The sequence below is a fragment of the Tachypleus tridentatus genome, chromosome 7, assembly GCF_004210375.1.
Source record: "Tachypleus tridentatus isolate NWPU-2018 chromosome 7, ASM421037v1, whole genome shotgun sequence".
Classification (NCBI taxonomy): Eukaryota; Metazoa; Arthropoda; class Merostomata; order Xiphosura; family Limulidae; genus Tachypleus; species Tachypleus tridentatus.
This window is the reverse complement of record NC_134831.1, coordinates 5,553,102-5,567,817: the sequence shown is the minus strand read 5'-3', so window position 1 is coordinate 5,567,817 and position 14,716 is coordinate 5,553,102. Positions and strand designations below refer to the sequence as shown.

Here is a 14,716-nt window from a genome sequence, read left to right as displayed (position 1 = left end):
GCTACACAATAAGCCGTTTATGATGCGTTTACTACAGGTATCAAAGCCCAGTTTTTAGCGTAATAAACATTCAGATTTACCGCCAAGCCAAAATAGAAACATCAAAATAGTTTTATATTTGACGAATATTACACGGAGAAGATACGGAGATAAAACACAATAAAACTATTTTAACTTATTATTAAATATAGCAATAATTCGTCTGTACATCTGTAAAAAAATCTTAAACAAGGTTTTACTTACTTAAACAAGCTAAACCTATCTGAAATGCTGCTAAGAAACGAGATTTTTCGCATTAAGAAAAGGTCGTCTAAAAAGTGTTTGTGAAAAGCTAGATAGTATTATTCACATAAACAAGCATTTAACTTCTCTTTCTTAGAGTGCTTTCTCGCTTTCGTAAGGCTTAGTTTCCTGCCATAACATTGGCAGTGTATAACTAACTATTCTTAAGAGTACAGTGTATGCACACACATATGTGGATACATATTTAATTATAATCTGGAAGTCATAAAATCAGTATATTGTAGAGATATACTTAGTTCATCCATATTTACGACCGAGATAACTTTCACAATCTCTTTCATTTAGCTAAGATCATTTCTCAGTCGCTGCACTGTGGCTCATAGAGTGGCTCTGAGTTTTTCCAAGTACAAACTTTTGCCTCATAACTCTGTCATCTCTTGACCGATTTGAGATATAATTACTGTTTTTGACTTAAAAATTGAGACTTTTTCGACTGATTTATTTAATCATGTCCACAGTATCACAGAAAAATTTACTCTAATCCAGGGTAAACTGGTAGAGATCCTGATGAGTAACATTATCAAATAAGGTATTCGTGTGCCCCATACTTGGTATTGCTGGCGCCATTAAATATAGCTAATAAAAATGGGGGTGGAGAAAGGTCTTATAGATTAATTTGATATAATCAAGCCTAAAAGAATTTCAAGTGTTGCGGCTATTTGGGATTTCAATTTGTTAATCTATATTTCTTCACCAGAAAATAGCTTGGGTTAACTATTAGAAAAAAATATTAGCAATAACAGTGTGTTTTGTTTTTTTTCCTAACCGACCTCTTAGAAGGATATGTCATGATACAAGAGGCGTTTGATCTGTTATTTTAAGTCCGCAAATTTACCGTTTTGGTAGCGTGGGATCACGTAGAACAGTACAGAAGTGTTTCATTTGTAAAACCCTGCTACAAACTGTGCAAGATATTCATACATTGAGTTTTAATAGGAATTATTGAAACAGTAATGCGTAGAAGATTAAAAAATTATGAAATAAATTCCTAGATGGAGCTGGCAATGTTATAAAAATCTAAGCAAATCCAACATGGCCATGTGGTTAGTGCCTTCGACTCGTAATATGAGGGTCGCAAGTTCGAATCCCCGTCACACTAAAGATGCTCTCCCTTTCAGCCATGAGGACGCTATAATGTGATGGTCAATCCCACCATTCGTTGATAAAAGAGTAGCCCAAGAGTTGGTGGTGGGTGATGATGACTAACTGCCTTTCCTCTAGTCTTACACTGCTAAATTAGGTACGGCTAGCGCAGATAGCCCTCGAGTAGCGTTGTGCAAAATTCAAACAAACAAAATAATTATGGGACAATTTCTTACATGGAGTTGGCAATAGTATACAAATCCAAGTCATTTTTGTACAGGAGACACGGAATATGGAATTAAAATAGATTCCGTTATTTTAAGCTGAAAACAGAATATAATCCCCGTATGTCGGATTTATGGAGTTAGCAGAAGGTGTTATTTGTTTCTACTGTATTCAACATTTCCGGACGCACGAAAGTAGTTCTTCACTGCACATTCAAAATGAAAAGTACAGTTTCATTTCCTTTATTATTGTACTGCATATTTTCCGAGCTGTAATATCCAGGTGCTTCCAGGTTTAGAATAGTTGAATGGCCCTTGAAAAAAAAAATCCTTCTGTTTCTCACATAAGTAGCTGCATAGTTGTCGTATTTATTTTGGTCACAAGTTTAACTTGGATGGAAAATCGCTTCCAGGTCTTTTAATGTTTTAAAGTGTTTACTTCTGGTAAAACCAAAAACAAAAAAGAGTAAACAGATGACTTTAAACCTGTACTGCGTCATTCTTTTTTGCCTTGGTAGCACGTTTGTTAGTTTTTCATCTTCATCATGGGATTTCATCTTTCTAAGTAACATGCTGAATGATGGACTTCCATCTGAAGATGTTTTCACAAACGAATTATTTGTTTCTTGTGGAAAACAAAGTTACACAGTAGGATGTTTGGTTCTCTGATCAATGCGCGTATCGAAACCATTTTAGGTTTTAAGCTGTTTGTTGAATACAGCGGGGGCCACCAAATAATAACATTTAGGCTTTCACACCTATGACACTAGTGAAAAATGATTTTGTTAATTTGAGAAGCAGTGGCTTTTGGTCTCCCGAAATACATTTTTGCCCAACTTTTCAATTTTCACGTCATGTAAAAATGGATATTTTTTTTAATGTTTAAATGTCAAAACTTTACGCGTTTACCATCAAAGTTAACGTTTTTGTTAAAGGAGATACGACTGGTACACTGTTATTTATTCAGGAAGTTGAAATTTAAGCCAAATTCCTTGTACTTTTGGAAAATTCACACAAAGATACGGTTTTAGCGACCGAGTAACAAAAACTTACACAGTTCGTTTTCATATTTCTTCATTTTTCTTTTCAGGCCGGCATGGCCAGGTGGTTAAGGCGTTCGACTCGTAATCTGAGAGTCGTGGGTTCGTGTCCCAGTCACACCAAACAACTATGGGAAACGTAATAACGTTCGATCAATCCCACTATTCATTGGTAAAAAAAGTAGCCTAAGAGTTGACGGTGGGTGGTAATAAATAGCCGCCTTTCCTCTAGTCTTACACTGTTAAATTAGCGATGGCTAGTGCAGATGGCCCTCGCGTTCCTTTGCGCGAAACTTAAAAACATGCATTTAAAAAAAACAAAACAGGAACAATTAATTCAATAATGCATGAACATTAAGCAGTTGTTTTATCTTATGGATTTGTTATTCGACAGTTGAAAAATAACTAAAGAACAAAGAACGCAAATCTGCTCGCCGATAGTTGGTTCTAACTGTAGATAGTGTATTCACGTTTCGGGATAAACTCTTCATATAAAGAGAATAGTTTTATTGAACACTAAATTAAGCCATTAACGTAACATTGTATATGCACTTGATCAATTTATTTGTTCTTTTTTTTTGTTACTTTTCCTTGTCCACCACGGGAAATCAAACGCCGGTTCTAAATTTAGAGTTGTAAGTTCATAAACTTACCGTTGAACCCACCTTTCACCTTGAACCCACGTGGCCAGAAAAACTTTCTTTTACTATAAACGATGTTTGATGTTATTATTCAGAAAAATGTATCAAAATTATCAAATAAGTTGCTCTACAGTGACACAGCGGTATGTCTGTAGACTTACAACGCTAAAACCGGGTTTCGATACGCTTGGTGAGCAGAGCAAAGATAGCCCATTGTGCTTAAATCGAAACAACAGTAATATGGAGGCTAGATCAATTATACTTGTCATGAGATACTAGTATTGGGCCTATTACTTTTCTAAACAGTGAATTCTATGTATAGTAGGGCCGAGCATGGGCCAGGTGGTTAGGGCGCTTGACTCGTAATTAGGTCACAGTTCCGAATGCCATTTATACCAAGCATGCTTGCCCTTTCCGTATTTGGGCGTTATAAAGTTACAGTCAATTTCACTATTCGTGGGCGGCGGATGGCGATGACTACCTACCTTCTCCCTAGTCTTACACTGCTAAATTAGGGACGGATAGCGTAGATATCCCGCTGGTGAACACAATAGATAGCTTGTTGTAGCTTTTATTTCACAAATACACACACAATATACTTTACACTTACTGATGTTAGCGTGTTTGTATTTTGCTGATATGCACAAACATTCAAAACGTGTCATTTGTGCTGTATCAACCACGGGTATCGAAAACAAATTGCTAGTGTCCGAAGTCCAAAGAATTACCGCTAAGTCTCTTGGGGGTGGATGTATTTTTCCTGAAAGTCACATTGAATTTCAAAGACCTTCCCCCCAGTCTGCTAACTTACAACGCTAGAAATCATGGTTCGATACCCGTGGTGGGCAAAACACAGATAGCTCATTGTGTAGCTTTGTGCTTAACTTCAAACAAACAAACTTAACAACTAGTTAACAATGCAATATTAGTTTATCATCTCATTTCTTAAATCAGAAGCGATTTAGTAAGCGTCATATAATGGTTCGTATCTAGTTTCATTTTTTTCTCTCACAAGAAGCTTAAACGTTCTCAAGTTATATAATGCATAATTTGCTTTCGTAGTTGATAGGTGCGTTATCGTAAAGACATATGAAAAAAATCACTATGTAATTCATCATAGTAAATAATAAAAAAACGTAATATTCTCAGCAATGATTTACTTCATATTAAGATGCAAGATATATTAACCATCTGAATGCTAAGGTACAGAAATATGCAAGAAATATCCCGCTATTAACCCTGTAGTAAACTTAGTTATATTTCAATTTGTTAGCAACGTATTTTAGAACATGTGGCATTTGAGCATCTGCATTTCGAAGACATTAAATGGGAAATAAGACGGCACTTAAAAAAAGATGTCGAACGTTAATATAAAACAACAACTATTCTAAAAGGAATTTGATACTTCGGAAAAATTTGTGATGAGGAGAAAACCACTTGAAGTAACAATGTATCTCAAGACGGTTGGTATGGGTATTAATAGTTTTACTAATGAAGTAGAAAACAACGTTTCGACCATTTTAGGTCATCTACAGGTTAACAAAGAGAGAATTTGCAACTGACCGTTGCCAGGCACATGTCAGTTCCAAACTGAGATACATTTTTACTTCAGAAAGATATTGAAGCAATTATGGGGTTAGTTCTCCACTTATTCCATGAACAATAAAACGCATGTTTAACTCGTAGTAACCAACCATCTGCGCTAGTCGTCCCTAATTTAGCAATATAAGACCAGAGGGAAGGCAGTTAGTCATCACAACTCACTGCCAACTCTTGGGCTACTCTTTTACCAACAAATAGTGGGATTTAGCGAAACTTTATAATGCCCCCAAGGCTAAAAGGGCGAGCATGTTTGGTGTGACGGGGATTCGAAATATTAGAGGAAGTAGTGAGAGTTTCGTTACGTCACAATTTCAAAATGAAAAGAAAATTTCAGTAACTTTATTAAGCATGTATTTATTCTAATAAAAAACAGCAACTCCTTCCTTTCCTTGCCTTCTGTGTAACCCTTTAATTTAGAGTGCTTTTCATAATTAATTAATTTTGATAATCAATCAAATTGAAGCTTTTGGAAGCTACTATACTTACCAGTAAAATGTCTTCTGAATTATTTTGCAAGTCTTTCTTGTCCTGGGCTATTACTTCGAACATCTGGGTTTGATGATCAGTCTTCAAGATCGAGGACTGCTTGAGAACGATGGACTTCCATCTGAAGATGTTTTCACAAACTTAACTTCAAACAAACAAACTTAACAACTAGTTAACAATGCAATATTAGTTTATCATCTCATTTCTTAAATCAGAAGCGATTTAGTAAGCGTCATATAATGGTTCGTATCTAGTTTCATTTTTTTCTCTCACAAGAAGCTTAAACGTTCTCAAGTTATATAATGCATAATTTGCTTTCGTAGTTGATAGGTGCGTTATCGTAAAGACATATGAAAAAAATCACTATGTAATTCATCATAGTAAATAATAAAAAAACGTAATATTCTCAGCAATGATTTACTTCATATTAAGATGCAAGATATATTAACCATCTGAATGCTAAGGTACAGAAATATGCAAGAAATATCTCGCTATTAACCCTGTAGTAAACTTAGTTATATTTCAATTTGTTAGCAACGTATTTTAGAACATGTGGCATTTGAGCATCTGCATTTCGAAGTCATTAAATGGGAAATAAGACGGCACTTAAAAAAAGATGTCGAACGTTAATATAAAACAACAACTATTCTAAAAGGAATTTGATACTTCGGAAAAATTTGTGATGAGGAGAAAACCACTTGAAGTAACAATGTATCTCAAGACGGTTGGTATGGGTATTAATAGTTTTACTAATGAAGTAGAAAACAACGTTTCGACCATTTTAGGTCATCTACAGGTTAAAAAAGAGAGAATTTGCAACTGACCGTTGCCAGGCACATGTCAGTTCCAAACTGAGATACATTTTTACTTCAGAAAGATATTGAAGCAATTATGGGGTTAGTTCTCCACTTATTCCATGAACAATAAAACGCATGTTTAACTCGTAGTAACCAACTATCTGCGCTAGTCGTCCCTAATTTAGCAATGTAAGACCAGAGGGAAGGCAGTTAGTCATCACAACTCACTGCCAACTCTTGGGCTACTCTTTTACCAACAAATAGTGGGATTTAGCGAAACTTTATAATGCCCCCAAGGCTAAAAGGGCGTGCATGTTTGGTGTGACGGGGATTCGAAATATTAGAAGAAGTAGTGAGAGTTTCGTTACGTCACAATTTCAAAATGAAAAGAAAATTTCAGTAACTTTATTAAGCATGTATTTATTCTAATAAAAAACAGCAACTCCTTCCTTTCCTTGCCTTCTGTGTAACCCTTTAATTTAGAGTGCTTTTCATAATTAATTAATTTTGATAATCAATCAAATTGAAGCTTTTGGAAGCTACTATACTTACCAGTAAAATGTCTTCTGAATTATTTTGCAAGTCTTTCTTGTCCTGGGCTATTACTTCGAACATCTGGGTTTGATGATCAGTCTTCAAGATCGAGGACTGCTTGAGAACGGAGAGTACTTCGTGGTCGGTGTGGACATTGAACAATACGACAATCAGGACCCAAGAAGATATCTTAAAGGTTAGATATCTTATAAGGAGTATGTTATATCTTATGAGAAGTATGTTATATGTTATTAAGAGTATGGTGCTATGTGTTATGTTGTAGTGACTAGATGAGCCTGAATGTTAGAACGTGACTCAGTGTTTTAAATATTTTAAGTTATCGGCAGAAGCTCTGAAATGTCAAAATATATTTGTATTAAAAATATGTATTGTTAGAAAATCGTTGGTACTTGTTACGTATAAGATAATACATTACGCAAAGCGATTAAAGAGTAAAGTCGTTACAGTATTGGTTATGACTGGACAACGAACGCCATTTTTCACAATTAATAAAAATCGAAATAAAAATGCTAGTTCACTGCTTGGAAACGTGATCTTCAGCCGATGAATAGTATGATATGAAATACGAATAAATGGTCACTTGACCTGAGCTGTATTTAGAAGTCCCGCACTGACCTAGTTGTCACTTTGAAGTGGGTCACGGAGAATAAAGTACACAAAGGGTTCATGATCTGTGATTGGATGTTAGATAAAACACGCGGATAATTCATTATTGTGGAACGTGATTGGACAAATAAAAAATACTTAGTGGACAAACGACTGTTACGAACTGAACAGAGGTGATTGTTTTTAATTTCGCGCAAAGCTACACGAGAGCTATCTGCACTAGCCGTCCCTAATTTAGCAGTGTAAGACTAGAGGGAAGGCAGCTAGTCATCACCACCCACCGTCAAGAGTTGGCTCATTTCATCAAATGAAATGGCAATTTCATTTAAATACAAATTTATTAGCCTAATATTAATAACCTTTCAAGTTGCTCTGGGGCCTATTAGGCCCCACTTTTGGTAGGAGTGTTAAAATTACCTCGGAAATGATTGTTCTATAAGTCTCAACAAGGATTTCAAAAGACCTTGGCCCAGCATGGTCAGGTGGATAAGGCACTCGAATCGTAATCTGAGGGTGCGGGTTCGAATTCTCGTCACACCAAACATGCTCGCCCTTTCAGCCGTGGGACGTTATAATGTGACGGTCAATCCCACTATTCGCTGGTAAAAGAGTAGCCTAAGAGTTGGCTGTGGGTGGTGATGACTAGCTGCTTTTCCTCTAGTCTTACACTGCAGAATTAAGGACGGCTGGCGCAGATAACACTGGTTTACAAAAAAATATTTTTTGTCTGAGGCAAGAATGTGAATAGGTGTTTTTACTAATTTGGGTGTGCTGAATTCAAATTTATAAACAGTTTTACTCTATCACCTCTAGTTTTCTGGCTTTTAAATAGTCTCATTTTAGTATATACAGAGTATATACGTGCTTATTTCAACAGTTGCAGCAGCTTATTACAGATAAAACAGGATAGATAAAGAACATTGACGGAATAAATATACTTGGATGACACAATGTACACAATTCATAGTACCGCAGACAGTTAGAAGTGTGTTTTCTTAGATAATCTGGTGTATTTTGCCTCCGAGATGTCACGCAAGAGCATCCAGCAGAAGTCTCCCATCATGCTGGGTTTCCACTTGCCTTGGTAGTTGCTCTCCATCTTCGTAATGTCTTGGTGGGATCTTTCTCCGTGCTCATCACTCACTGCTCCAAGGTTTGGAGGGAAGAAGTTGAGGTGGGAATGGAGAAAATGAATTTTGAGTGACATTCGGCATCCCATATCCTCATAAGTCTTTAGCAACTTCTCAATATAGGCTTGGTAATTTGGTACGCGTGTGTTACCAAGGAAGCCACTACAGACTGACTTAAATGCTTCCCATGCTCTCAGTTCCTTTAAGGTAAGAAGCTCCTCAAAATCAGTATCCTTCAGCACTTCTCGGATTTGAGGTCCGACAAAGATGCCCCCTTTGAGCTTAGCAGCACCGAGACCTGGGAAGACAGTAGACAAGTGTTGGAAGACAGCACCATTTTTGTCCATGGCCTTCACGAAATTCTTTATCAAACCAAGCTTGATGTGAAGAGGAGGAAGAAGCACCTTCTTCATGTCAACCAGAGAATTCTCCTTGACGCTGTGTTCGCCAGGAACGAAAGTGCTTCTAGACCCCAGTCTTTCTGCTTGTAATGCTGGGACACAGCTCGACTATCCCAGAGACAGAGAAAGCAACAGTACTTTGTGAAGCCCGCTTGCACACCCATAAGAAGACCAATGACCTTGAGGTCCCCACACAGACTCCACTGGTACTGGTTGTACTTAACAGCTTCGAAAAGAAGCTCCATATTGTCATAGGACTCCTTTAGATGGACAGAGTGTGCAGTGGGAATGCTGGGATATTTATTCCCGTTGTGCAGAAGCACAGCCTTGAGACTTCGCTTGGAAGAGTCTATGAAAAGATGCCAGTCTGAAGGATTATGTGGCAAACCAAGGAAAGTGAACAAGCCAGGTACATTTGTGCAGTAGCACAACTTGTTTTCCATGTCGAAAAATGAAGCAAGGTCTTTGTTCCGATTCCTGAAACTGGTGATCCTTACATCTTCCTGGACTAGGTTCCACTGTTTAAGCCGAAAAGCCAAGAGCTCTGACTGCTGTTTTGACAGATACAAATCACGAGCAAGGTCATTCAGGTCTTCTTGCGTGATCCAGTGTGGCTCGTTGCCACTTGCTCCTGAATAAGAAGAGTCAATATCTTCGGAAGAGATTGACTTGGCAGAATCTTCCCTTGGAGACATTTCTTCATCTGATGAGGAAAGAAGATCCTTATTTACTGGAGGTGTTGGGACAGGAAGATCATCTGAATGGGGAACGGGTCTCATAGCAGATGGAAGGTTGGGATATTTGATCTTTTTTCTAGAAGATGCATTGAAACCAGTTATATTTGTTAGACAAAAATAACAATCATCTGCATGGCTTCGTGGCTCTCTCCAAACCATCGGGACTGCAAAGTTGAAAACCGCTTTATTGCCATTAAACCAAGCAGTTAGTCCATTGTAGCAGGGTTTACAGCAGATGTGTGGAGCCCAAGATTTGTCCTGATCACCAATTTTACAGTCAAAATAATGAAAGTAGGCAGTTCTGAGGAGGGAAGTGATGGTTCGACGCTGTGCAACTGTCGTAAAGTCCCACACACGTAGCAGAAAGAATTGGCCTTGTTGAGGCATCCTCGGTGTTTTGACGAGCTTGAAGCCATTGGAGAATCTGAAAAAAAAAAAAGTAAAATTAAATCATATGTAAGGCAATAATAATTATGTGCGTCGTTGCAAATTGTAATACAAATATATACCCAGAAGATTGTGTAACACAATTGTCGAGGGACACCAACCTCCTGCGCTGACTGCCAGTGCACTACTGGCTGTTGATTGAGACGTGTTGGCTACGCTTAACTGCCAAAATCCGTCTTGATATATAGCTATATATATATAATGTAATGCTATCAATTACATTTATTGCATAATAACTAAAAAAGAAGACATAAGTCACACAATATTAGAAATTAACCCTGAATGCATATACGCCTTTATGTACAGTATGTGTACAAAATGTACAGTATGCATATCTAAAAAACTAGAGGTGATGAGTAAAAACGGATTTCATATCTGAATTCAGCACCCCCAAATTAGGTTAAAACAGCTATTTTTGTGCTTGCCTCAATTTCTTTGTAAACCAGTGTAATCCTCTTGTAGGTTTGAGCGAAATTCAAAACAAAACCAAAGACTTTATCAACACTGCAATAATTTCAAATATGGAGCATTGTTTACATATTACCCTTCTGTTTGTGGGAAGTCTTACTCCGTAGTGATAGAAATCATGTTGAAAAACAGAGATTTAAATCCACGCTTACCAAATACTTCACTTGCAATCGTAAGTGAGATGACCGCTTACATGCACGTGAAATCGTCAAATGTCTGTTTAAATAAAGATGAACTAAATTATTTTGATGCTTACTGTCTGTTGTCAAACTACAATAACCTTCATTATAATATTTCATTAAATTGATATACAAGTAAAACTTTTTTTTCTAGTTGTGACCTAATGATTGACGTTCCGGGCTGTTTATCTGAAGCTCGTGAGTAAATAATTTGGAATTACGAATAGATATGTCTTGCCAAGTTAAGACTACGCAGAGTTGTATTTTGTTATTTCTGTGGTTTCCATATAGCTTATGTAAAATAATAACGAACTGTTCTGGAGTTGGTGGTAAGTTTTATTGTATTATTCGTTGCTAGGTATCATGTTTCAGACCTATTCATTACGAAACTTTGGATCGACGTATATATAGTTTTTAAATATATTCATTTTTATGTGTATAAATCAGGCAATTTAATTAAAATATGACAACGTGGACTGGGAAATATGAAAATTATGTTACAAAAAAAATTAGACCACAAGAATTCCGAATGAAAATTGATGGAGGTATAATTAGTTTTTATTATAAGTCCAGAGTGAAATGGTGAAAACCGAGGTTTAGTTATATCCATCATTCCTTAATTAGTCGTCTATTTCCTGAAAAAACGTACACACGTAATAGAAGAATAATGCATATATATTTACAAATATCGAAGACGCTTAAGACAAAAGCCGTTGCAATACAGAAACAAATCAGAAAAACATATCAGTACAGATATCCCTTTGAGTAACTTTATGTTTAATTCCAAAATAATCATTCTCCTCTTTGTAGATTTTCAAACACCAATATAATCTTTGAACCTCCTATTAAACTTTTCTGTTTATGTTTGAATGAAGAAATTCGGAATAGAAATTGAAATACTTGAAAAACTTTTTTTTCTAGTTATGGTCTAATGGTTGACGTTCCGGGCTATTTATCTGAAGGTCGTGGGTTAATAATTTGGAATTAAGGATGGATATGTCTTTAAATTGAGTTTCTGACCGAACTGTTTTATCCTTAAACAGCGGGAATGTTGTAGGTAGAAGCATCAATTGATGATGGCCGCCGTTTAGGGTTAACCCTTTTGTCGTATAGTAACGTGTAGTTACTAACAGACACGTCGCATCCGGTTTGCAAGAGTACCTTTGTATTAATACATATTTTTATATCCTTTCACAGCGAAACTTGAGAATGTTTAGGCCAACACTCAGCTTTTTTATTATTCGTTGGAGTATATAACAAATGCATCTGTCCAAATTATACATGTTTGATTTCGCTTCTGAAGGATCAGTCTTTATTGTATATGGTTACGAAGTAACGTAGCAACTGCTTGATTTTACAATCAACTGTGGGATACAGGTTATATTGAACGTTTTATCATTATTATTATTGTGATTTTCTTTGCAGAAGAATATTTCATTTCAGGTTTACTCCGTGATGAAATTGAAGACAAAGCCAAAACGGCGTTCCAGTCCTATCTCGGGGTCGTTGGGTCTCCTCCTATGGGGTTTGAAAGCTTTGCTGTTAAAGTCAACCAGTACATGCAACTTCCACCTTTCAACTTTAAAAACCCTGTTGGAATCTTTGGTGGAATGAAAAGGGTAAAATATAATATTATATATCAACAATACTGTCGAGTTTCTGGTTTGTATTTTTGATTCTTTGTATCTTTGTTTCTTTAGAGTTTAGAGCAACGCCACACTAAGCTATTTGCTGTGTCCATCGCTTGGAAATTGAACCCCGAAGTTTTTCATTGTGAGCTCATAGCGTTGCCTTTGTCCTATCGGAGGACTGCATGAAAGCAGAAATATTGATTACTCCACAGTTTAATAGATTGGTGTTGTTACGTAAAGCATCTTGTGAAAATCACAGCTACATATACTGCTGCGTTGTTTATATGATAATAAACAAGAAATAGGTAAAACTAGGTCTGTTGTAGTTAAGCACAAAGTTACACAGTGGAATGTCTGTCCTCTGCCCACTAACTGGTATCGAAACTCGTTCTTTACTGTTATAAGTCTGCGGACATACTGCTATGCCACATATATTTTTTTAAACTGGCATTGAAAGACGAATATATGAAAAAGTTTTAACATCCTAATGCAACTGTGCTATGAAATTGTACGCAATATTTTCTTTGAAGAGGGTCCAAAAATCGCTTCAGGGGGTAGGATCACCTATTTTAACCAGTTGCATCACTACACTGTAGTGTGTTGTCAGTCAATAGACACTAGAATGACGTCAGATAAAGGATGCTTAGCAATGTTATTTGTATTGTTGTGACGTGCGCATGCCATGAATCACGAGAAGAATTGCGCTCTGTATGCTGCAAAACAGCATGGCTTATGAACTTCGAAACCAAAAAAGTAAAAATAATTATACTCCTAATTTTCGTTTTACTTACTCTGAAAACAGAACACTCTTTGAAATTACATCTGGATTATAAAGGGAAGAACATTAAATAACATTCGTAGATATTTTTGTCATATATTTCTCCCTAAAGAATAAAACTTAATCTAATTAGTTTTCTTTCTTATTTCCGCAGGTCCCTTGAACGAGCTTATTATATTCGTTAAAAATTATCTTTAAGATATCCTTTATATTCGATTTTCGGATGAGAAATCTCTGTAAAAGATAAAGTTTTTTTGTTTTTTTTACTTATTTCTTTTCAGGTGTGGCCTAGTAGTTGGTGACCTATGCTGCTGGACAACTGTAATATTTTCAGTTGAAAATGAGAATGACAAACTTGTGACGGCAGGTTCGATTAGTAGTTCAAAATTAAAGAAGGATGCACCTGTAACCTAAGAGTTCTTTGACACAACCGATTAGTTTGTATGCGCATAAGAATGGAAACACCAACACCCCGCTCTTTATTCTCCCGTGGTTAAAACGTGCTTGTTTGAATATGAAACCATTCATTCATTTAACTTTTGTTTTTCTGACAACCATTTGTCCTGTCATCGTGTTTTTTGTTTCATAGATGAACCATTCGTTCTTTCAACTTGTTTTTTTCTTCTTTCTCTGGTTTAGTTACCCCCCCTTCAGTGGCACAACGGTATGTCTGTAGACTTACATTGCTAGAAACCGAGTTTCGATACCCGTGAGGGCAGAGCACACATAGCCCATTACGTAGCTTTGCGCTTAATTCCAAACACACATAGGTTAAGGTAATAGAGAAATGAATACAGTAAATCAGTGGACTTCATCGTACAGAAAGTGGAATATTAAAGTAAGATTGATGTATTAGTATCAGATTGGGTGATGGAACAGCCAGAATATTCATTGCTTAAAGATTCACTCGTGATTGTGTTTTATTCAGTTTTGAACCTGGATTCAGTCGTTTATTGTAAACGATCTATCAAATGAAAACCTAAAACCCATAATTTAACTTTTTACGAACATTTATTTTCGGCTGATCAAATGTTTGACCAATGAACCAAAATCAATTAACCACTTTTTTTATTATTCAGAGTTCTGTGCAATATATACGTCATATAATATCAAAATAATCTAATTTATTACTAAGAAGATAAACCAACAACAAATGAAAAACGTTTGTTGTTCTTAGATTAGGCACATGATATTAAAATTCACCATTTGATCTTTACGATTGCTCACTAAATTATACTTATCTGTTTGGCTTAGTTTTTATAAAACAATATATATTAACTTTATAAGGAGAGTTCTATAGTGGCCACGTGATAAGAGCGCTCGACATGAAATCTACAGGTTCTAATCCCTTCGCCGATCGTGCTTGTTTCTTTGGCCTTAGAAACATTATAACGTGACGGTCAATCCCACTATTCGTTGATAAGCAGTGATAAAAAAATATCAGCGATGAATGGTATCGACTGACCGCTTACCCCCTAATCTATAATTTCTAAATTAAGGATGCCTAGCGTAGATTAATTTGGTTTGTTTTGTTTTGATTTTCGCACAAAGTTACACAAGGGCTATCTGCGCTAGCCGTCTTTAATTTAACAGTGTAAGACTAGAGAG

The 14,716-nt window shown here is 36.2% G+C and overlaps 1 protein-coding gene across 1 annotated transcript in view; it reads left to right on the top strand.

Moving 5' to 3' along the window:
* The window catches only part of LOC143255037 (guanylate cyclase 32E-like), a 158,913-nt gene that overhangs the window by 90,712 nt on the left and 53,485 nt on the right, over nucleotides 1-14,716 (top strand). Inside the window, exons 3-4 of the mRNA XM_076510055.1 lie at nucleotides 6,760-6,906; nucleotides 12,143-12,318. Of these exons, the coding sequence (XP_076366170.1) occupies nucleotides 6,760-6,906; nucleotides 12,143-12,318 (323 nt within the window). The remainder of the gene's footprint in view (nucleotides 1-6,759; nucleotides 6,907-12,142; nucleotides 12,319-14,716) is intronic.